Below are 25,202 nucleotides of genomic sequence, written 5' to 3'. Positions count from 1 at the left end.
ACCTCACTTAATCTTTTTTTAAAGTCATTTGATATATATTTTAATTAGAGCTTTACACATTTGAGATGATACAAAAGGCATCTGAAACATTAAAACGCAGCAAAGTTTATATTGCTAAGAATTATGGTCTTAATTGCTAACAGTAGGAGATTCTTGCAGTACTAGTACTGCATAGGTCTGTTCGGTTCAGTTCTGCTTTTTATTGCAGCCCATAGGCCATTCTTGAGCAGAAAAAACCCACTTCTATAAAATTAATTACCTACATGAAATCTCAGCACACATCATTCATCTTACTTAATAGTTTAAGGATTAGAATGTGAACGTATTATGCACAGGAAGTTAACTTGGTCTGTATTTTCATAATAGAGAACAGAAACTGCGCCACAGATACTGTACTTTTTTTGATCCTCTGCCAGTAAGATTTTGAAAGTTCAGAAAAGTTTTTTTTAAAAAAAAAACAACCAATACAGTTTCTAATAAATTCAAGCATGCTGGTGCATAAAATCGGCAGAGGAAAAACACGTGAACCAATGTTTCTGTCCTCTAGCAGAGCAAGGATAGAACCCAGTACTGCATAGCTGTTGCTATAATAATTTTAAGTACTATATTGTTCAATACAAATTCCAATTTTGAATAATATTTATTTCTCTACTGTTGAGATACAGAATTTCACAGTCTCCTCCTTAATTCACTATCTCTAACACAGAAATAAAACAGCCACTTACTGTCATCTTGAAAATGGGTCATGAACGTAAAAGAATTTTTCATATCATAAACTCTATTTTTTAAAAAAATAATGTTTTTTTTAATTTATTGTGGCTGTCAAGTGTCTGGGGTCCTGATTTACAGCCCTACAGGTGGTCATCCCTCATGACCTTCTGTGTTGCCCTCTGCATGCCTTCAAGAACAGTGAGAGAAGGGGATCACTACAACTTGTCCCTCTTCCTTTCCTCCCAAGCCTCCCTCTTACAGTGCTTGAATTGGTCTCCTACTAGGCCCATTGTCTGGCCTCGTATGAGTAAGCTGCAACAGTTTAGTTGACTCCTTTGACCTCTTGTGTGGAGAAGAGGCTCCTGAGGGATGGTTGGGTTAGGTACAGCTTGCTGATGTTTCCTACTCCCTCTCTGTGTTTACTCAAAGTCTGCCATTTTTAGCCAAGCCTGCCACTAGATCTTGAATGCCCCAAACTGAAATAGCAACATTGGCTGCAGGGCTCTGGAGAGCACTCCTTGGTATGGCTGACCCGCTGTCTTGGTGGCTGGAACTAGTATAAATTTGGGGTCCGTCTAGGACATCATGCTTAGCCACATCAGTGCCAAAGTACGTCTGGAGAAATTAAAATGCAAATTTGGGGCACTATGATGGATATTACAGTTATACTGACCACAATCCAGACTTTATGCATGTGGAAGACAGAAGGTTGTTTTTGTCCATAGAAGCCTGGAAACTACCACTGATGAATGATGAGAAAACTTAAACACAAGTAGTGATATTGCAAGCTAAGTGAAATACAACCTTTGTTAACAATCCAGAAATCATGGACTGAATATTTTCCTCTTAAGATAAACAGACATATGCATCATATATAGTTTAACTATTGCACTTCAGCACCTTGATTGGGAAAAGTCAGTAAAAGAGGTTACTATAGCTTATGCATGGAGAAAGTAAACACCTGCCTCCCATCAATTGATCTTGAGGTGAGGCAGCCATTTTTGAGGACCAAGCTGCTAATCAAAGCTAAAGTGCCATCCTAGGCAGGTCTACCCAGACTCTTACTCAGCATGCAGATGTGCGAATGTTCGCTCTATTGACCACTGACACAGTTCTTGGTTGGAATAGAAATTTGGCCACAGCCCATTTATTATTAAACACATAGGAAGCAACAACCGCTGAACCCAGGCCCTTCAGGCAGCAATTGCTGAACCCGTCCCCAACCCCCCAAGGGGATTGGGACATAAAATTACTAGGTGCCACTTGAGCATGTACCCATTTAGTGACACCCCTTCCTGCCTGGGTAGCAAGCTCTCAAGTGGAGCCTCCGCGGCTTGCACCATCGAGCCCTCCACTACCCCCAGACCTCTTATTGAGGGCATCACCATGAGAAGGTCCGGCCTGCAAGCTCTGCCTTCCTGATATAGATGTGCTCCTGTGCCCCAAAACCGCCCAAGCTGTGACAAAGAATTAAAGCACAGTAACAATTAACCAAAATGTGGAACCTAGGGTAGGAGGATGGGTCCACTCGCTCTCTGGCCTTGGAAAGAGGCCGAGCTGGCCAGGCGCTGCCTTTTATAGGCTTGCTCAGATCCCTCGTCACATGACAGTCCCCCATCACGTGACTTTCCAGCCGATCGGCACCAGTAAGGAGGGCAGATGCTCACTCTTTCCATGCCGCAACGGCACCCCAGGGTAAGTCTTGGGCATGTTTTCACAGAAAAGTGTTCTTAGATATTGCACATGAGCTTTTCAAAGATTTGACACGTCCCTTTTTTCCCTGGTGGGTTTAGGATTAGTTTCCCAATACTTGATGTTGAATCCTAAAAAAAAATGTTGCCTTTGAGAAATGTTTACCCTGTTTTTATGGAGGATCCTTTCTAGCAGTAATAATAGCAATCCTGTTTTCATCAAAAGTTTTATTTTTAAAATGCTTTCTTAACTATAGTTTGCCTTTATTCTTGGTTCTTGAAAGCAACCTTTACTATATATATAGAAAAGCAACCTTTACTATATATAGTGTATATATAATTATTGCAAGTATTTTGGGAAACAATTTTAAATTATCAGTATTTTCTTCTCATATAAATTATACGGCAGCAGGAAGGCATCCCACTGTCATCCTCCACACTGAAATCAATAGAACTTTCGTGCTTAGGATTTGTATAGAAGTGACTAGCTTATTTAATTAACACATTTTAATTGCTGTATGGATTTTCTTAACCTACTCTAATTTCTCACTTTGTTTCAGATAATGTTAAGTGTCTCCTCCATTGATTATTGGCTACTGGTGTGCTCAGCGAAGACTGTGTCCAATATAGATTTCCAACTCTGTGGACTTCCTACTCTAAGAGTTTCATAGTCTTGTCCATCCCCCTTATAAATGCATTGCAATGGTCACATGAATGTTCAAAGAGTGGTACAGATCCTGTCCCTTGGTCCGTTCATAATGGCACTTTAGAAGGAAAAAGCCAGTTTTTTAAAAAACAAAACTGAAAGTGCTGCAAAAAATGAATTTGATTGTGAAACTTCGTAGAAGTTTCCGAACATTAGTAATCCTCCTAACCACCTTTTGTTTAGCGAGCATAGTCATTTCTGCTTATTACTTGTATTCAGGTCACAAGCAAGAAATTACCCTCATTGATACCACAGGAGGGGCAGAGTGTGAGGACTTTAAGCTTTTGCCGTACAGGTCCATGGAACTTAAAACTGCTAAGCCAATTGATCCATCTAGGACTGAACCTACTGTACTGCTGTTCGTTGAAAGCCAGTACTCTCAGCTTGGCCAGGATATCATAGCCATTCTGGAGTCTAGTCGTTTTCAGTATCAAATGGTGATTGCATCGGGGAAAGGGGACATTCCTCCTCTTGCAGATAACGGCAAAGGAAAATACATACTTGTAATATACGAAAATATTTTGAAGTATACATCCATGGATTCGTGGAACAAAGAACTTCTGGAAAAATACTGTGTGGAATACAGTGTTAGCATAATTGGTTTTCATAAAGCCAATGAGAACAGCTTGTCAAGCACTAGACTCAAAGGATTTCCATTGCATCTTTACAACAATGTAGCTCTTCAAAACTGCTTAGTAAATCCCCAGTCTCCTCTATTGCATATTACCAAAGCCCCACGGGTTGACAAAGGCCTGTTACCAGGTGAAGACTGGACCGTTTTCCAATATAATCACTCCACTTACCAAGCAGTGCTTTTAACAGAACTTCAGGCTTCCAAACCATTCCCAGCATCGCTGCCTAAGATTTCTCTTTATGCTACAGTGATTCAGGATCTGGGCCTTCATGATGGGATTCAGAGAGTTCTTTTTGGAAACAACTTGAACTTTTGGTTGCATAAACTCATTTTTATAGATGCCATCTCTTTCTTGTCAGGGAAGATGCTCACATTGTCCCTGGATAGGTACATTCTTGTTGACATTGATGACATCTTTGTTGGGAAGGAAGGGACAAGGATGAATGTAAAAGATGTGAAGGTAAGATGAAAATTAATGTGGAGATCTTGTCTCTAGTGTTCTTTTCAACATTATAAAGCATCAGAGGCACACATTTTACTGTACTGTATCTTCTTACATATTGTAAATGTCCATCTACAATTAAATTGTTTAAGGATGGGGACTAAACTTTTAGATTTGTATTTAGAGATTTCAGAACCATATTTAGAGATGCTTAGGGAGCCAATTATTCCATCTACATCCTGATCTCAAGCTGTTTAGATGTAAACAAATTGAATGTATCCAGTTTGTGTGGATATAGTCACATGCTAAAAAACAAAGCTGGTTGCTGACTTCTGTCTGAACTGCTTGCCACATTCACCATTAAAAACATGAAATAGACATTATTTCATCATTTGTTACTCTTACACCAGTACATTATTTCTACCACTAAGGGGCTTTCCACACAGCAGAGGCGACCTAGGTTTGACTCGTGTCTGCGGAAATCATTACCTGAGCTCGACTCTTCTGTTATTCTGCACAGAAGCCGGGTCGTCTCTCCGGACCTGAGTTCAGAGGGCGGGGTTACCTCCTCATGTCTTTCGCTCCTCATTCCCGATTGGCTGCTGTTCTATGGTGGGAAACGTGTGTGCGCGTCCCTTTTTTACGTTTTGCCATGTAGGAGCTACGTTGTGACAACATCACAAAGCGCCGATTTCCCGTCTGTCACAAACTGGCAGGAATCTGCATTTTCAGAATGAGCAGAGCTGAGCCGTTGCTTCGTGCACAAGAAGGGGTTTGTTTTGAAGGTGCGCTTTTTGCCGCCACGAGTCTCCCATTCTGGCGATGGCCGCAAATTGCGCCAGTGCACCGTGATTGGCTGGCCAAGGGACGAGTGCTCTGAGGCGTGAGGGAGATTCCGCGACTGTGTGCCAGATTCAGCTTCAGCCTTGAAAAGTGCAACCCAAGCTTTGGCAAAAGTCGCATTCTCCCAGTCTGTAAGCTCGGGGTAAATTCTGATGGTGAGGGGGGAGCGAGAGACAAGACATGAGTGGAACTCCCACGGCTGTGCAGAGTGTACCTGGTGTTCTAACCTACGCCAAACCCCAAGGGCTTGAATCCTATAGTGCGGAAGGCCTCTAGGTAACAATTCTGGTGCCATGATATAATAGAACCAATTCACACACACACACACACACACACACACACACACACAGAGAGAGAGAGAGAGAGAGAGAGAGAGAGAGAGAGAGAGAGAGAGAGAAACTTCACTGGTAATAGATTACAGTACTTTTTGACACAACTGCACTTTATTCCACTTCTTTTAATTCTGCAAATTGCACAGTTAAAAGAAAAACATTCTGTTTGAATTTAGACTTACCATTTAGATATTTCTGTGTGCTTTTAGTTTCTGTTTCCAAGGGGCTTCCTAGAGATAGCTGGTTGGCCACTGTGTGAATATAATACTACATTAGATGGGCCTTTGATTTGATCCAGTATGACTCTTAGGCCGTTTCCGCACAGCCAAATAACAGCGTCCTAGAGACGGAAAAAACACGGTCCCTAGGATGCTGTTCGCACAGGAGGCACTGCTGCATCGCAGAAGCGCTGTCCTGGCCACACCAGAGTGGTGCGAAGTCGCTGCTTTAAACCTTGCTAAGCAAGCAAGGCTTTTGCAAAGCAACGCCTTCGGGCCAGCACTGTGTGATCAGCACCGGCGTGAGGGCACTGCTTTCGGCCCCTCCAGTGTGTGCAAGGCACTTACCTTGCCATCTCGTTCAGCTCCAGGCAGCTGCAAAGACACACCCACACTGCCTTCTGACCCACGGGGGTTGGAAGACAGTGTGGGCGTGTCTATGCAGCCTCCCGGAGCTGACCCTTGCACACACCCTGGGCAGCTCCATGCAGAGCCACCCCATCAGGCAGCGGTGGCGTTGGGGCTGCCCGCGTGGGACCGTGCGAGCAGTCCCAACGCCGCACCGGCTTCATTTAAGCCGGTGGGATGCCGCTGCCGCCGGTTGTGCAGAAACAGCCTAATATTCTAAAGTTCTTATGCTTGCTTGGAATAATGATGTCAGTGGAAGTGTAACTCCACAGAAGTCCCCCCCCCCACATGCACATTTGAACCAATGAGTACTATTACATGATGCCACCAAGATTGATGCCTAAGGATGGAAACAATGTAATAACAGCAATTCTGATGGTTTATTTTAAAAAATGACAACTACACTCGAACATCATTAACTGAAGAGGCAACAACAAATAAGAGTCAAATAAGTGATTATTTCACAGGCTGCAAAAACTGCTTGACATTAAATCAGGGATATCCAATCTGTTTAAGGGAGCCAAGTAAGGTAAGTTGACCTAGTGATCATGTCTGTGTCAAACTTCACAATATCCCTAACTGCATTAACTCATTCGTAGTGTTTATGACACTGAAATTCAGCAGGCAAACTTCCTATTCCCCACTTTTAAAACTTGACTTTCAACCTGTCTCAGCATTCTGCATCCTGAGTTAGTCCTCATCATACTCGCTCTTTAGAAGATTTTCCCTCACATACTGTTTAATTTAGAATGTCCTATTTTTCTACATACCTGGGGAAGTAAACTGAGTCAATTTGCCCTGGTTTGCTGGTTTTATGATTGGTATGAAGCACCCACTTGTGTATTAGATATAAAGATTTCTTTATCTCGTCCTTTTTTTTCAAATTTCCCAGCAGTACATGACATTTCCCGCACTTTATCTTTGCAGAAGTCTTATGAAGCAGTTAAACTGAGTAATTTTCTCTCCACCTCTACTGTGAAATTCATAACCAAGCAACATCTCATATTTCCCTGCTCCATGTTTAACATTCCTTTCACTTTACCATAATGACATAAAATCTTCATATGTGTACTCAGATTTAGATATTTGGATTTTTTGTTTTGTTTAAGTGACTGTGTGTGTATGTGTGTGAGGATAGTTGATGGAGAGAGAGAGAGAGAGAGAGAGAGAGAGAGAGAGAGAGAGAGAGAGAGTGTGTGTGTGTGTGTGTGTGTGTGTGTGTATGAGAGAGAGAGAGAGAGAGAGGATAGTTGATGGAGAGAGGATGAATCAATGAAGGGAACTACTGTGTTTCTATTGTTGTGTGACCTTAGTAATAGACCATCCATCAAACTGGTAGATAGATGGTTTTTAGCTCAGTGTAGCACCAGTAGAGTGACAGACTACAAACACAGAAAATGAATTAGTGATGCAGCAGACTGGCAAAAAGAACAGCCTTGAACACCAATGATTTCTGGTTATTACCAACCTATCGAAGACACATAGAGCAATCTTGCACAAGTTCAGGAGGTCTGCATCTGGTATGTTTTAGAATCACTATGTATGTTTTCCTCAGTTCCATGATGGAAGAAAGGCAGGATATAAATATCAGTCATAATCTAATTATTAATTATTATAGGTCATAATCTAATCATTAAATATCTAATTATTAATTGTCACAACTTAAATTTATAGATACAGCTTGGCGCCTAAGATTCCCTCCTAAGATTGCCATAATAAAATAATTTGGGATAGTGTTCCAAGTAATCCTCAAGGGTTGAGGCCACATAAGCCTTGAATAAAATTGTAGTAGCACTAACAATATTATTAACTATCTCTTCCCAAGCAATTATCTAAAAGTTTCTAAATATCAAATGAATTATCACTATAATTCATCCTGTTCAGATTTCTCCTTACACATTATTAAAGTTCCAAATAGCAGGCACCTGAACACACTGTAGTGTCTTATACTGAATCAAACCTTTGGTCCATCAAAGTCAATATTGTCTACTTCGACTGGCAGTGGCTCCCAGGGTCTCAGTTGGTGGTCTTTCACATCATCAAGCAGCAGTGGTGCAGGAGGTTAAGAGCTCATGTATCTAATCTGGAGGAACCGGGTTTGATTCCCAGCTCTGCCGCCTGAGCTGTGAAGGCTTATCTGGGGAATTCAGATTAGCCTGTGCACCAGTGGCTAAGCCACCAGGGGATGGGGGGGGTGCACGATGCACAGGGCGCACCATTTTTAGTCACATGGGGCAGAAAAATCCTCCTCCCCCTCCCCCCATGCCCCCCACAGCCCCCCAGCAGCAGTTCCCCGCAGTGCCCCCCGTGGCAGCCCCCAGCGGCGCACCATTTTACTTACTTTTAGGAATGGAGCAGGCCGCAAGCCTACCTGCGTTGCCTGGGCCTGGTGCGGGGGTGCAAAAGCCAGAGTGTGCACCAGGCGCACTCTGGTCTAGCTACGCCTCTGCTGTGGACTCCCACACATGCCAGCTAGGTGACCTTGGACTAGTCACAGCTTTTCAGAGCTCTCTTAGCCCCACCCACTTCACACGGTGTTTGTTGTGAGGGGCGAAGGTCAAGGAGATTGTAAGCCCCTTTGAGTCTCCTACAGAAGAGAAAGGGGGGATATAAATCCAAACTTTTCTTCTTCTTCTATTGCCTGGTACTTTCAACTGGAGATGCTGGGATTGAACCTTGGAGCTTCTGCATGCCAGATGCTCTACCACTGAGCCACACTCTCTGCTTGTCTTCTCTGCAGCCAAATGGATGGTTTAGGAACCTTTCAATGTTCTGTATTTTAAATTCTAAATATGATCCAATACAATTCTTTTTTAAAAAAACTTTAAAAAATATAGTGGATAGTTACAGTTTGTTGTATGTTTTATATTTATATTTATATATTGGAAACTGCCCCAAGCCTAAAAGAGGAGGGGCGGTATAGAAATTTAATAAAATAAATAAATAAAAATACATGAACATTTAAAAAATCATTCAGTTCTTCGTACCTCGCCTCACACAAATGATGGATATGCATAAAAAAATCACCAACTCAGTACAAAAACATTACATAACAAAACATTATATAAGAAGACTCTCGACACAAGCCTGCCATCCCATAAAAGGACACAATTTTTTTTCCTGATACATACCAATATTTGTGAATACATTGGATCCAGGTAAACTGAAGAACCTGAAAAATTGTACATAGATTAATATACACATTTTTGTAGAAATAACCTTAGTTAAAAACAGGAATTCAAAAAGGAGTAGGCTGCTTGAAAGAGAAAATCCACAAAACAATAAATGAACAGAATTGGTGAAATTCACTCATCCCTGGAGGACAAAGCTGGGTCCCCAAGTGCCCAATTATATTGCAGCTGAATCTTTTTATAACCCACTGGTTCTAGGGAACCTAGAACTACTGTATATGACCTTAACTAATGGCTGGGGCAAATGAGAATTTTGCTTGACAAGAAAGGCTAAGCTGGGAAGCTTTGCCCTACTTGCCAGGGATAATATGCCTTTTTAGCTGTTCCTGTTTATCTGAGGAGATGGTAGGATGGGATGAGATCATGCCCATTCTGTTGCTTCATGTTAGAAGTATCTATTATTATGAAAAGGGCAGCCCATAAGACTATTGAATCCAGAGTTCGAACTCACCTAACTGCATCCCTGCCTACTTGGCTGATGTCTTTTCTATAATGATAGTGACTGATAGTGGGAATCAAAGTGTTCTATGAGTGACTGTTTGGAAGGAATCATTTCTAGGAGAAGAACAGTCAAAGAACAGAAGTTTAAAGCACCAGCCATTTTAGACACTCTAAGGCCCCTTCCGCACACGCAAAATAATGCGTTTTCAAACCACTTTCACAACTGTTTGAAAGTGGATATTGCTAATCCGCACAGCTTCAAAGAGCACTGTAAGCAGTTTGAAAGTGCATTATTCTGCATGTGTGGAATGAGCCTAAGGCTCCTTCCGCACTTGCAGAATAATGCACTTTCAAACTGCTTTCAGTGCTCTTTGAAACTCTGCGGAATAGCAAAATCCACTTGCAAACAGTTGTGAAAGTGGTTTGAAAATGCATTATTTTGCGTGTGTGGAAGGGGCCTAAGAATCACACAATTCAACTAATATTCCATTTGATGCAGGAAAATGTTATAGCATCTTCTATTTTCTCTGTACTGGATAGACAGAAGGATGCTCTTGTCACCAGCACAGATATAACACAATTTGGTGACCAAGAACTTGAAAAAAAGATACTGGTCACCAGTGGGAATTATATTTTAATTTTAAAAGATAAGTGGCTGCAGGAATTTTTAGGGAATGGTTATTTTGGGTTTTGTTGTGATTTGTATATTTAAGTTTGTTTTTGAGCAACAAGAAAAGATGGGTTATAGAAATTTTTAATTAACAACATGAAAAAAGTTGTATCTAAACCAATAATCAGCATTCTGAACTTTTAACAAAAGCTTTTATGCTTTAATGTTCGATTTGATGCCCAATTAGTTTTCTAGTAAAATAGGCTTCTTGAAATTTTTGTTAATGAATCCTTTATAAATCTACAAAATCTTAGAATCCATTAGTATCCAAGCCAGGTACTTTGCAAATGAATATTATACAATGAACAGTGATGAAGTTACATTAATGGAAAACTACTGATATGTATGAGATCTCTTAGAACTAACAGCATTAAAAGTGAGTATGTGATTGTCTCCAGTGAGTTAAAAACACCTTTTTGGTAAGAGAAGGAAAAGGTCAGAAGGAGATAAGGGAAATAGATTTTTTAAAAAGATATTGTGGGTTGTGGTTTATGTATTTCAAGATGGCTAATGATTTCTGGATAGGGATTTTCTGTTTTGCTGACACATTCAAATGCAAGTCTAACTTTCTTTCTCCAAGATAAAATACAATTTTTTGCAGGCCATCTCTTTTTCTCCCATTATGAACACTGAAAGTCACACTAGTCATTTAGACTAGCTGCACAGAGCCCTGATTTGGATTGGAACCATGGGGGATGATTCCCTCATTGCATTATGTTTTTCTGTTTAAAAAATTGAGCTATGTTTTCTGCTCATCTTGTTTGTGTGCAGATATGCGGACTTCGCTTACTCAATTAACTACGCAGGCACACTTGCTTGTTGGAATGGAAATGGCCGTAGCCCGGTTTATTAACAAATAACAATAACTGTAACTGTAGGAAGCTGAGCAGGCATACCAGGGCACATCCTGGCCACCAGGCAGCGTACCCCTGGCCCTGGCCCTGGTCAGCCCCAAAGCTGACCCCTGGCCCTTTGGGCAGCAATTCCGCTAAACCTGGCACCAGGTATATAACAGGTAGAAAGCCCAGTTTCAGTTTGCAAAACTACTGGGTGGGAATGGACATCTCCCCTCCATTCTCAGCATACATGAATTAGATCCCAAAACATCTGTAATGAACAAGATCCAATAATGAATCTTTCTGCTTCTTATTTGTTTTACACCTAAACTGCTACAGCATAAGGCAATAAGACATGATGATATGATAGCATCAGACAGCATCACAAGGACACCCACTTCTGATAATAGTTTAATGCCTTTGCAGCAGAATTGTCCCATTTAGTCAAAACAGATATTTTGATCATAGGAACAGAAGTAGAACCAAACATCAGAGGACTGTATCGTACATGCGCTGGGGATAAATTGTTAATCCTGACAAACCTAATTATAGGGCTTCTATTTAGTAACCTCTGTGGTCATACTAAAAGAATCTTTGGTTTTATTTACAAAGAGAAATAGATGAGAAAATTGGTTAAGCTTTTACAATGAGGTCAATAAGTGTTTTTCAGAGAAAGCATAAAATCTTTCCATGTGCAAAATGTTTATGAAATGCATGTACCCAGGTGCCCTAAGGAGACAGCATAGATTATATACAAGGAAATGTAGTGTTGGGAGTTAATCTGGCAGAGACATTAAGAATTTACCAAAAGCTGGGGAAAACAGTGAGTCATGGACAGTCAAGATACAGACTGCAAAAACTTCCAGAAACTAAAACACCAAGTATCTTTTCGGGAGTCAAATCATAGGAACATCTGTTTCATTATGATCTCCCGTGATTGGCAAAGGTTATCTTGGGTCTTTGGCACATGATATGTTCTACCACTGGACTTCAATCCCAAATTGAAGGTGCTCCCTCCATTTTGGGGGTTTATTCATGCATAGCTGTTCAGACCCATTTGTAAACTTGCTAATGTTCAGTAACCATAGTGAACCTGATGTGGAATCCCATTAAAAGTTAGTAGCTTTGATAGGACTCCACATATGGGTTGTGGTGTGAAGGTCAGTTTTCCTATTATAACCCACCAAAATTGTAAGTGCTGTTTTTGTCCATTGACTCCATTAATGTTGACTACATATTTGTTTTGAATAACAATTTTTACCCAGACGACCCTAACAATATGCTTTGGCTGGACATCTTCCATCTTAAGGGAGGTATTTTTTCCTTTGGAACACCTGGAGGTATCTCCTGTGTCACATGATGGATCATAACAAGAAAGGAACCCTGCAGTCTCACACTACTTTGTATAGATGAACTCCTTTCCAACATACATCATAATTTAAAAATAGTGAACAAATTGTAAGTTATATGCATACTTCCAGAAACTGTAATTAAATGAAAGTGCCTATGAAATACAGGAAACTAAAATAGTATTGTCTGGTAAGACAATGAACACTCAACCAATGGGCGTGCAGGAGATTGTCTTGTGTACCCATTGGGTGATGATTTATTCTCACACTCAAAAGAGATGGTTTATCCTCACACTACCAAGCTCACAATGGCCTCCCCCCACTCCCATACCAAGAATCAGCCACACAAAAGTCATCTTATTTCCCCTCACTCTCTCCCAACCTGCCACCCAGGAGCAAGCCACCAGCAGCAGAGGAAAGGCAGCAGGCCACCCAATTCACCGTTTCAGCAAAAGCCCTCCCACTTCCTGTATGCCCTCTCCCCAGCCTGCCAAAAGTCCTCCCTAGTCCAAAATGCCCTCTCCCCATCCCCAGACCAAGCCTTGCCTGACGGCACAGAACCAAACCCCCCTTCCTTCCGCCTGCACAAAAACCCTCCTGCTTCTCCCCACCATTTCCTACCAACTGACCCCATGTGGCAAGAAAAAGGCAACAGACCACCCTCCCTGTCACCTTAGACAAAGCCCTCCCAATTACCCCCACCCTCTTTCCAGCTCCAGACCAAGTCTGGCAGGCCAAAGGCTCCAAAAACCCATTCCTGCAAGCTGCAGCAAAGCTCTCTTGCTGCTCCCACACCCTCTCCAAACCACAGCCACTCTCCCACCACTCCTGTCACCCGCTTCCCACCCCCTACCCCACCCCAACCTCATTCCAACTCAAACAAACATGACTAGCCACCTTGCAATGAGAAATACCTGTGACCTGCAGTAAGTTCAGCAGGGCTGGCTTGGAGTCTGGTATGAGTGTGGACACCTGGGGGATGAGGAGGGGGTCAGGTTATCCCCAGCTCACCCTCTTTTCCCCCTTGCTAGAGTGCATTCTATTTTAAATTGATAAGATTCCTGGACTATCTATGATGAATAACCCAGTTTGCCATGAAATGCACACATTGTATGTGAATCCTCTCAGTTTTACTAGTCATTATGTTTTGTGGTGCTCTACATTAACCTGTGTTTAAACAACAATGCATGATGGGGGGCATGTTTTCTGTATTGGAAAATAACATGTTAAACAGTGATGGAATGTCACGGCAGAAAGGCTAGCTAATCCAAGCTGAAAGAGCAGTCATAATTATTGTCTTAAAAGCACTTGATGTAGCAATAAACACTTCACAAAGAATGTCAGATGTAATGCACTTCCATTAGCAACAATATTACTTACGTTTCTTTAAATATGTCTTTGTCATCCAAATGCATGGGGAAGAAATAGCTTTCAGGCCAACCGCACCACTTAGGATCATTAACATTACACAAGAAATTTCCAAGCAACCCAATTCAGACAAGGGTATTATTTATTCATGGGAGTGCATGCACAGACGGATGGGTGGACGTAGAGAAGGGAGGGGTTTGTGGAGCAAAACTCCCTAACGCTTTCTGTCTGGGAAAATCTTGTACAGAATGTTCCTCTGTACAGAAACTGCAGCATTTATTTTCAGTTTATTTATGTAAAAACAAATTTCCTGATTCCCCGCTCACAGGAGCTAAGACAGAATCACAGAAGTGCAATAAAAATATTCAGACCACACTAATCAGCTAAAGACCTACCTTCAGTGAGCCATCTGCAGAGTTGATTAAAACATTATCAAGAAAAGTATTCAACTATAGTTGGTATCAAATGTTTGTTCTTCAGCATGAGTGTGTGTGTCAGCCAGTCCTAGCTGACATATGATGGCCTCTGCAGGGTTTTCAAGGCAAGTGGCATTCAAAAGCAGTTCACCATTATCGGCCTCCACATCACAACCATGGTAGTCATTGGAGAGCTCCCATTCAGGTTTTAACCAGGGTCAGCCATGCTCAGCTTCTGAGGTCTGACAAGATTAGGTTAGCTTGAGCTATTCAGGTCAGAGCTTTAACTTAGGCCTCTTTTTTAAAAAAAATAAGACATGTTTAGGACCTCTTTAATTTTTCCTCATAAATATGTTGATTAGCACAATGTTTGCAATGGCAAGCCTCTAATTGGAGCCTGAAAATCTCCCAGAATTTTACCTGCTGTCCAGACTCCAGAGATCAGAAAATGATTGCTTTGAAGGGTGGACTTTATGGCATTAGAATACCAGTCAGATCTCTTGCCTGCCCAAACTCCATTCTCCCCAAGCTCTTCCCCCAAATCTCCAGGAATTTCTCAGCCTGGAGTTGGCAGCCCCGCCACTGCTGTTCAGGCTTTGTCAGAAGTATATTCTTCTTGTTTCATGTATTTATTTGTTTAGTGCATTATTAGGCCACCCCTCCCCTTGGAGGGGAGAGGGGAACTCTTCCCACTCCCTTGCACTACCATCCATGCCCTCCCCCTTGCCCCCTTCCATGTTGCTGCCTCAATCCTGATTCTCTGAAAGCTCATATTGAGATATTAGTATCTTGATATAATAGTAACAGAGAGTTGGATTTTCCAAGGAACAGTACAAGCAGGATCTCTTTTTGGCTCCACCCAACCTCCCCTGCTCTACTTCTGCCCTCCCCAATTATTAGGACAGTTTAAAACTTTTTATTTCAAATAAGCTTCTATTTTGAAACAAACCTTCTCCTGCAGCAGGAGCAGGGAGAGAGAGAGAGAGAGTGTGTGTGTAGAGGGGAAGGGGGAAGGATCTAAAACATGGTCCCCCTTATTTAGCAGCATTGGTCCAGAAAATTTCTCTGCCTATTTCATTTTGTGGGGGGAATCATTTTTGGGATGGGCTAGATTATTGATATAACCCTAACTGCAATTTATCTTCCAACTACAAGTATGGTTTGATCTTTTCCTTTAAGAAGGAGTTGCTGGGCAAAGTTAAGAGAACCAAGAAAAGGCAGAGGCCTGTTGAGATTTCAGCAAGCAAACTGTAGGACAGGCAGTGAATGGCTCCTTACATGTAAACAGATAAACATGAGGAGACCACACTACAGCAGCATTGCCCAGCTAAGAGCCCCAAGATAGGTGTTCCATACATAATGGGCCATTGAAACTTGCTCTACATAGGAAAGGAAAGACTTTTGAAGGCAGCAGAGTATAATGCAGTAAGGGAATCTTGAATAAAGTAATTTGACAAAGAGTCTGAGCAGTAGCAGAAAGAAAGAAAAAGATGGAGACACAATTGGTGCCCTTGATTAGGAGCTGCAGGAGAAAGGGAAGGTGTTGCGCTATGTTTATGTAAAATGTACATAAAATCTGTAAAGCAGTCTAGTCTTTGGCTGCAGGGCTTTAATGTGTGTGAAGTGCTGCCAACTCACAGCCAATTTATAGCAATCACTGGTGGGATTTTCAAGGCAAAGGATTAAGCAGAGGTGGTTTGCCATTTGCCTTCCTCTGCAGAGTCTTCCTTGAAGGCCTCCCTTCCAAGTACTGACTTAGCTTGGCTTCTGCGATCCGACAAGATCAGGCTATACTATACCATTCCACATATCTTGACTTTTAATATACTAGTACTTAAATTGGCCTGATGCCTTTTCCTTAAGAACCCAGAGAAAAAGGGTGAAGGATCATGGTGTCTTAGGTCAGAGTTTCAGAGTTTCCATGGCATGCTAAAGTGGCAAACTACTTGGCCATGTAAATTTTTAAACCTTAGCTTGAAAGCAGCATTGCTGTTCAGTGGCTCAAATACGTGCTGTGAGGGAAGCTGGAAAGAAAGCCAGCATCAAGAGCAAAAGAAAGTAGAGAAAACTGAATTTCAGAGTAGGAAGCCTTTAGGCAAGACACCTAATCTGAGTTATGTACCATAGAAAAGCCTCCCTTGATGGGCTGACCTCTGGAGTGGGCTACGGGAAGCTGCTTGATTGCTGACTTGTTGGCAGCCAGTGCTGGACCAAATTGCTCAAACTCATCCTTGCTCCCCCACCCAGGCACAAATTATGCCCCAGTTCATGGCTGGAACGGTACTTCTTCAGGGTGGAAAACTTTCTCAGTCTTCCTCCCTTGTGATGGCTACAAGGTAAAATTTGGAAACATGCCTAAGTTTGCCTGACAAGAAAAAAATATGAAGGTATAAAAAGCAGTGGTGGGATTCAGCAGGTTCGCACCACTTTGGCAGAACCGGTTGTTTAAAATGGTGCTTGTAAACAACCAGTTGTTAAATTATTTGAATCCCTCCACCGGAACTGGTTGTTAAATTATTTGAATCCCACCACTGCTAAAAAGTATTTATTCCTGTGGAAAGCAGCAGGCATCCATGAAACTCAAGACTTGTTAGCTAAACTGAATGGTTCAACTTCTGTAGCTTGTCTTTCTGCTCCTCTTTGGCTGGGACTCAAACAACAGCACAGTCAGTTCTGTAGTTTAGTTTTGTGCTCTGTGAATAGCAACAGTCTTCTGTGCTTTGTAGCAGATGGCTTATGTAACTGAAATTGATCAATCAACTGTTTCAAATCATTGATGTGTTCATTGATGTGTTTCAAGCATCTTTTGTTCAAAGAACCAATGTCAAAAATCCCATACTGCTTGCATAAGTCTGAATTCTCAGCCCATCTTCTCAGCTGCATACAGTTTGACTTCAAATCTAATGCTGAAGTCTCTCTATCCTGTCCTAGGAGGGTTTGCTATGTTTTTATTCGGTATGATAGGAAGATTTAAAACGTATTTTCCCCTATGCATCATTCCTGATATATTTATTTACTGCTAGCAACATATGCTGACACCAGATTAAACAATTTTTAAAATTACAACTCTGTTCTCAAGTCAATAGCATGACAGCAATATCAGTTTTAGCTTAGCCTTCACTTCATGTTTATATGCCTAATATATTATTCACGTATTTTATAGCTGCTGTCTGCACAGTCTAGTACCACTGTGGAAGGTTCCAGTACAGATGTGGTTCTAGTCAGTGACATATGCAGGGGTGCAGGGGATAGTGATCCAGACACCATTGGTCTGTGTCACATGGGGGATGAATTTTGGCACTCTCCCCCCTGTGCCCAGTCCCCAGCCAAACTCCTTGCCACCCTCCCCAATAATAAAAGCCTCCTCAGTGTGTGCTTTTGCCCCCCTCACCTTCCACTGAGACAGGGAGAAAGGTGGGATGGAGGCCATGCCACTCACTCACTCGCCTACCCACCCTGTGTGCCTTGGAGAGAGCCAGAGGCACTCTGAGTGCAGCAGACAAGGCTTGTCTGTATGTCTTGGCAGAAGGGCACCTTCCAGTGAGCTGGGGGAAAAGCTTGGAGGGTGGGAGGCAGTGGTGGGATTCAGCAGGTTTGTACCACTTTGGCAGAACCGGTTGTTAAAATGGTGCTTGTAAACAACCAGTTGTTAAATTATTTGAATCCCACCACCAGAACCGGTTGTTAATTTTTTTGAATTCCACCACTGGAGGGAGTCCACGCTACTCGCTTGCTTGCCCACCCTGCCCAGTGACACAATGGCACAAAGGGCAGCAGGGGAGTTGGTGGGGGTGGGGCAGGGAGTTTGGCTGGGGACCAGGTGCCATTTTGTGGAAGTATGCCACTGGTTCTAGAACCATTATGGTACATTTTTGAATTTCATTGTTTTTGAGAATAATATTGTGGGATAGACTAAGATCAGCTTACACAGTAGAAAACTACATCTTTTCGAGAAAGCTACGAATAACTATTATATAAAATTTACCTACTATAAATTTACGTACTATGTAGATATGAATGCTTGTCCTCCTAAATGACACCTTGAATCTAATGTGAATTGCTTAATGGTTTATCCTGCATCTTTTGCTGTTTAGAGGCTAGTCATATAACATATGTTACCAAGCTGGGTGGAAATCTTCTGTACCCAGAGGCAAAAGAAATGGTGGGTGAGGAAAATGTTAAGAATCCAGTGTCATTGTCCTGATCCAAAGCAATCTCTATTCTTCCAGAAACATCTTTTTTAAAAAATCAGTATATATTTACACTTTGTATAAAATTTAATTTGCCTATCAACAAGGAAAGAGTAGAGCAGTAAAACTCCACAAGGAATAGTAAAGTGTAAAAAATTCAAAAGGCTGAGCATTTCTAAAAAGAGACTTTCACACACCTTCACTTTGATAGATACTTTAATTTAGAATGCAAAGTGGCAATTTTCCACATGATAACAAGTGTTAGGTCTAGCTCTCACTTTAATTTTTATTCGCATCCTGATATAGCTTTTTTGATTTAATTTTCACATTGCCTTCCTTAGCATGCTGCTATGGCATGGCATGGCATGACTTGGTATTTGCCATGTCAAGGGAGAATTCATTTCTCAGAGAAGCTTCATAAGTAGTAAATTCCAGACTTTATCAACAATGCCATCCTAAGTAGAATTACATCTTATAAAGACGATTGAAGTTAATGGGCTTAGAAGGGTGTAAGATGCTTAGGATGGCACTGTGAGTTAAAGCTATTTCAAGTAATTTGCTGAATGAAAATAGAGGGAAATCAGCTTGGAAGGACATTACTCTGTTAAAAACAAGCAAGAGAATCAGCTCTAAAAATTATTGAAAACTCAAGATGTATATAGTTGTTAAGGATTCTCAGAATACTTTACATATTTTGCCAGTGATGCTTACAACTAGTGATTCCAGAAAATTTAGAAATGGGAAATTTGGGAAATCCTAGCCTGTTATTGAGGAGCTAGGTTCAAATCTTCTCCAAAGATTGTGCTAACTTGTACCGGATTAGCCTCTAGCATAGTGTACTTCCTTTGGTTTTAGATTAAGTACCTATATATCACAGTGTAACCGGCATTATTTAGAAGACACATTTCCTCCTGTGTAAAGTCTGATTTACACAAGACATGGAAGGTGTTATCCATATACAAAGAGTGTTACTTGTTGAATTGGGGGGAGGGGATTCAGTTGATCAAAATATTTTATTCAATATAACCAATTATTTGGCTAAACGTCTGTGCTCTAAAAACCACATTTTAATTTATGAATATTTTTATCCCAACATTATTTAATAGTGCTAAGAGACAATTAAGTGGTTTTAAAATAGTCGTTCTGTAGTATCAGGTGTCTAAGATTAGAGTTGCCAAGGAAAGCAATGTACAGGAGCATTCCTAGGGACAGAGACCATGGAAACAAGTGAAGCTGAGAAGCCATTTCCGATTGCATATCAGGAAGTAACGTCATAGTGTCATGCAACTCTCTAGGGATTTCCCGGATTGTTATCGTTTTTACCACAGAGATTTGGGAAATTCCTAGAACATTTCATGGTGCTGTGATGGCATTTCTGGGTGTGCAACTGGAAATAATGTCATAGTATAGTGTGGTGCTGGTCACCCACCATTTTCTCTCCTGTAGGCCCACCATATGGCAATGGCAATGGAAGTGGGGGAGGGGACCTAGACTCCTTCCAATTAGATGATTGATTAGTTGAAATCCATCAAATGCCACTGAGGGTGTGTGTATGGCTGTTGGGAAAAAGAAGTTTGAGGGACATGTAACACAAGAAGCTAACCCACCAGACAGCTGAATTGTAACTTAGAACCTACGCAAATAAAAGTCCATTGAATTACCTGAACAAAACACTTATGCATGCTGAGAACTGTCATTTGGAATAGCTAGAATCTATTTAGCACAATAATTTTTTGTCACATGTAAACATCAGTGAAAAAGTTATGAAAGTCCCCTTTGGTTCTGTGATGTTACCATGATTGACATCTGTAGAGCATTATTTACTTTAAATGGTGATTTTCCTCAGGACAATATAAAACTTCAAAAATATTATAACAACTAATATCAGTCATGGAATCCTTTTGAAAGTATTGCTTGGGGGGATAATTCAAAGGAAATGTATACTTTTAAAATGTTACTTTCCATATTTCTAAAAATCAAAAGCATAATTTTTGTATAAAGTATCAAAATATAAGACTAACATCAATATCATCCACAAAATATTCTGGAACTTTTGTTGTATGAAACTTTCTTTTCCATTTTAGTTTGTTCTGTCCTGGCATACTGTACAGATACCAATTCTCTAGCTTTTATATTTGTTGCTCAGCAGTTTGGCATAACATTAAAAAAAATTCTTCAGCATTTGCAGCTGGGAGAAGAACAAAGAAAATTTAGGGCATGTGTCTGTTTCAACATCATCTACTCTGTAACACACAATTTTTAGGTTAAGGTCTTTCAGCCTAGTCTACCCTGTTTCCCCGAAAATAAGACATCCCCTGAAAATAAGACGTAGTAGAGGTTTTGCTGAAGTGCTAAATATAAAGCATCCCCCGAAAGTAAGACGTAGCAAAGTTTTTGTGTGGAAGCATGCCCGTCAAACAGAACACCAGAGCATGCAGCTATGGAGCGGGAAAATAAGATATCCCCTGAAAATAAGACATAGTGCACCTTTGGGAGCAAAAATTAATATAAGACACTGTCTTACTTTTGGGGAAACACGGCATGCATAGGGCAAAGCTGCGTTAGGATTTTAGAACACTCCTCCCCCCTCAACACACACACACACACACCAGTTTCTGTTAATATGCTTCATGGCATTTGGCTTTACAGAACGGTTCAATCTGTGTTCACATTGGTGGTCAGTGCTTTGATAAAAATGTCTAAACAAAAGCTGGTTTGCAGTCTGCATCTCTTAAGAAGGGTTGCCACGTCAAGAGCTCCAAGATAAATAACTAGGGATGTGCATGTAGATATGCTGAACTGAAAATAACAAAAAAGCTGTTTTAGCTTTTTTTCAGATGAAAAGATAGGCATTCTTTTAATGGTGTCAAAAAGCAGGGCAGAAAAAGATGAAAAATTGGGTTTTTAAAGCTTTTTCAGTGGTGCTCTTGGAGAGCAGTTGTTGAGGGAGAATCACCAAATTTGCAGCATAGCTGCAGGTAACTCTCCTTACAAGAAATTCCAAGTTTGATGAAAATTGGGTCATGAGGTCTAATTTTATGAGTGCCTCATCTGGCAATGGGAAAACAGTGGAGGAAAGTTTGGAAGTCCATTCCAGATACTCTAAATAAATTTGAGTTTTGCATTCAATAATAAATTGCTATGAGATTTATGAACAAGAAAACACTATATATGCATTATATTAAGAAACAAAGAGAATCCTCACTTAAAGTGGCAAGAAAAGGTGCAGATATTCCAAGGCTTGCCTATAAGCCTTTTGAAAGAAAGGATTTCTTAAGACAGTTTAACCAAGGAAAGAAATAAGGTACCGGTATCACTGGGAAATTTCATTCACTTTAGAATTTGCATAACTTAAGGGTGATAGAATAATCACTACATCAGAGCAAACAAAACTGTCAGCTGAAGATGCATCCAAAGAATCTGGGAAAGAACCTGACATAAAATCTTCACCTAACTCTAAAGAGGATTCTTCAAAACCAGGAATAACTAAAATTGAAGAAGCATTAGTTAAAAAAGAAGATAAGTTAGTCCAAGCTGCAACATGCTAGTAAATTGAGATGTTGATTGTATTGATTTACATTAATGGGGTAAATCCCCCCCTGTCAACAAAAATATTCATTAAATTGAGAAAACAAAGTGCAGATATATTGTGTCCAAGAAACTCATATAAAGTTTTTAAAAACCACAAACACACACACTATATTTTAGATAATACAGAAATTGAGTGCAGGGTATGTGGCATTGGCAAATAATAAAAAGCAAGGTGTCACAATTTATATAAATAACCTATATATTCATGCTGTACAAGATTGAGAAGAGCTGGAAGGAAAATATCCCATTCTGAAGATTAGGCTCCCAGAAGGCAGGATTCATTCATTAACTACAATCTATGTCCCAAACAATGTGGAAAAAAAATTCCAATCCATATTAGATTTTCAAGAAGGAAAAATATGTTCTTTGGTGACATGAATGGGGTAATGGATCCAAAAAAGACAGATCCAAATAAACTAAAGAAGGCAAACTTCCCAAAAAAATTGTGTTTACTCATATAGAAATTCTACAGAGAAGATGCATGGCACATTAACAATCCAAATACTAGATAGAGATTATATCTTTTTCTCTGATAAACACCAATCATATTCAAGGATAGATATGTGTGGTATATCTAAGACCTTAATCATCAGAGTGTGAATAAACAACCGAAGACTTGCCAATGACAATTCAGCAGAATTAACTTGGAAACAAGTTGTTTATTTGATATGTTGCCAATTCATATTCAAGAAAAATCCCTGAAGAAATGGCAGATACAGATAAACAAGTTTATAAGGAACAGCAAAAAACCAAGAATCAGATTCAAAGTTCTACAAGATGAGAAAAAGAGTACAGGATTAGCAGTGCCTAATATTAAATTAAACTATCAAGCGTCTGGTATTGTTGGGATTGTTGACTGGATTAGAAACCCAGACAGAAAGAAATGGCAGATTTAAAAGAAGGAGTACACAATTGCTTACAGACAGAAAAATCACTGAGGAAAAAAATAGTACAAAATGGAAGTCATGTAATCAGAGACCAGTTGTTCAAAATTTAGGAAGCTGCATGAGAAAGAATTAACCCATCAATATCTCTACTAATGTTACCTATAGAGGTTTATCGTGATAAGAATGTGATGGAAAAGACTTCCTTTATAACCTATGGAGATATGAAATGCCTTCCAGGAGGAATTAAGTCTTGTAAAAAAAATAAAAGAATGAAGGCAGCGACTGTTATACTTTCAATTTGTTTCAAGACTGAGAAAGGAAATTAATGCAGTAAGAAGTGTAATAAAGGGACTGACTGAAATTGAAACTGATATTATGCTACAAAAACTGTTAATTCAGTTTGATACAGAAATAGAGCAAGTGAAAACATGTGGTCAGATGGATGCAAAACTTTGAGAAAGAAATATCTTAAAAGTGAAAACCTTTTGGATGAAAGGTATAAATCCTTGCCCATATTGTGAATGGTGAAGTCCAGTGGTTCCCCTATGGGAAATTGTCAACCATTCCCTAGAGTCAAGAGTTTTCCCTAGAAGGCTAAAAGAGGCAGTGGTATGACCACTCTTAAAGAAACCATCCTTGGATCCCTTAGATCTATCCAAATACCGCCCAGTTTCAAATTTACCATTTCTGGGTAAGATAATTGAGGTGCAAGTGCCCGCTAGCACAGCTGGTTTGGAGCTTTGGGCTGGGATGCAGTGGCGTAGTGCCAAGGGGATAGGGGGCGCTCGATGCACCAGGTGCGCACCAGTGTGGGGGCATTCCAGGGTGTTCCGGAGTAGCTCAGGTGGGAGTGTGGCAGGGGTGCCCCAAGCGCAATTCCTCCTCACTCCAACCCTGCTGATGACACCCAGCTTTTTCTGTTGATGGAGGGTCAATTGGCCATTGCCCCTGATATTTTGACACAGAGTCTGAATGCTGTGGTGGGATGGTTGAGAAAGAGCAGGTTGAGGTTAAATCCATCAAAAACAGAGATCCTGTGGCTAGAGCAAAAGGTGCCAGAGAAGGGATTTCAGCTGCCAAAATTGAATGGAGTGGCTTTAATACCTACCACTTCCACCAAAAGCCTGGGTGTGATTCTGCAGTCATCCTTTTCAGGGTGGGTAGGGTATCAAATTTAATTTTAAAAAATACAATAAATACATAAAATTTACTGCTAGCCAAACCTTAACAAAAATTGGTACAAGATGTTTTACTGGTGATATATTGCTCCAAAGGATATCAAAATGATGGACAAGCACTATAAAGTAAAATGTTGGAAATGTAAAGAGGTGGATAGAACTCTGTATCATATGTGGTAAACATGCAAAAAGGCAACAAATTGGAAGGAAATACAAGCAGAAATTCAGAAAATCTTAAAAATAAAATTTACAGTGGATGCTAAGGCTATGTTATTAGGCATATGGCCAAAAATTCCAAAAAAAAATATGCAGAACTGTTTCCGTATTTGATAACAGCAACCATAGCTGTACTTGCAACAAAGTGGAAGGCAGAAGAATGTCCAAGCCAAGAGAACTGGGAAAACAAACTAGTGGAATCAGTGGCGTATGGGGGGGAATGGTGCCCGTGCTCCCCACCCTCACTTACCTTAGTTCAGCCGGCTGCTCTTTGAAGCCAGCTGAACTCCAGGCTGGTCTGGGCTGCTCCCTCCATGGGGCCCTGCCCCCCCAGCCCCCCAATTACCTTAGTTTTGCTGGCTGCTTTTTGCAACTGGCTGAACTCCAAGCTACAAGGACCAGCCAGCTGAACTCCAAGCTGCTCCAGGCTTCCCCCTCCAGTGCCTTCCAGGGGCCCTGCCCCCCCCCACTTACCTTTGTTCAGCTGGCTGCTCTTTGCAGCCGGCTGAACTCCAGGCTCCTCTGGGCTTCTGCTGGGCCTGGCGGGATGGCAGGAGGGGTGTGGGGACGATTTTTCACCCCATGTGAATCCAATGGCATGTGCGCCCCCCCATGGCAATTACGTCACTAAGTGGAATATGCAACAGTGGCAAAACATACCAACTTTGTGAATAAGTGACCAACTAAGAATTCCAACATATATTGGTGCCTCTAGCTTAAAAATACTACCCTAAGCCCCAAAAGGTTTCCCATTAACTAGCATAACAGCCATTCCCTTTAACCTTTAAAGCAAATGGCTCCATGTTATCTATAACAAATCTTTCCGGGGCTTGGTGGGGCTGTTTTTCAAGGTAGAGGCATCAAATTCTTGGCAGAGCTTCAGG

The 25,202-nt window shown here is 40.9% G+C and overlaps 1 protein-coding gene across 1 annotated transcript in view; it reads left to right on the top strand.

Annotated features, from left to right (window-relative positions):
• Positions 1-25,202, top strand: part of NDST4 (N-deacetylase and N-sulfotransferase 4) — a 172,372-nt gene that overhangs the window by 24,781 nt on the left and 122,389 nt on the right. The window contains 1 exon segment of the mRNA XM_048508744.1: positions 2,963-4,202. Coding sequence (XP_048364701.1) covers positions 3,222-4,202 — 981 coding nt within the window. The 5' untranslated portion in view covers positions 2,963-3,221.

This window comes from Sphaerodactylus townsendi, linkage group LG10 (genome assembly GCF_021028975.2).
Source record: "Sphaerodactylus townsendi isolate TG3544 linkage group LG10, MPM_Stown_v2.3, whole genome shotgun sequence".
Classification (NCBI taxonomy): Eukaryota; Metazoa; Chordata; class Lepidosauria; order Squamata; family Sphaerodactylidae; genus Sphaerodactylus; species Sphaerodactylus townsendi.
This window is presented reverse-complemented; position numbering and strand designations above follow the sequence as displayed.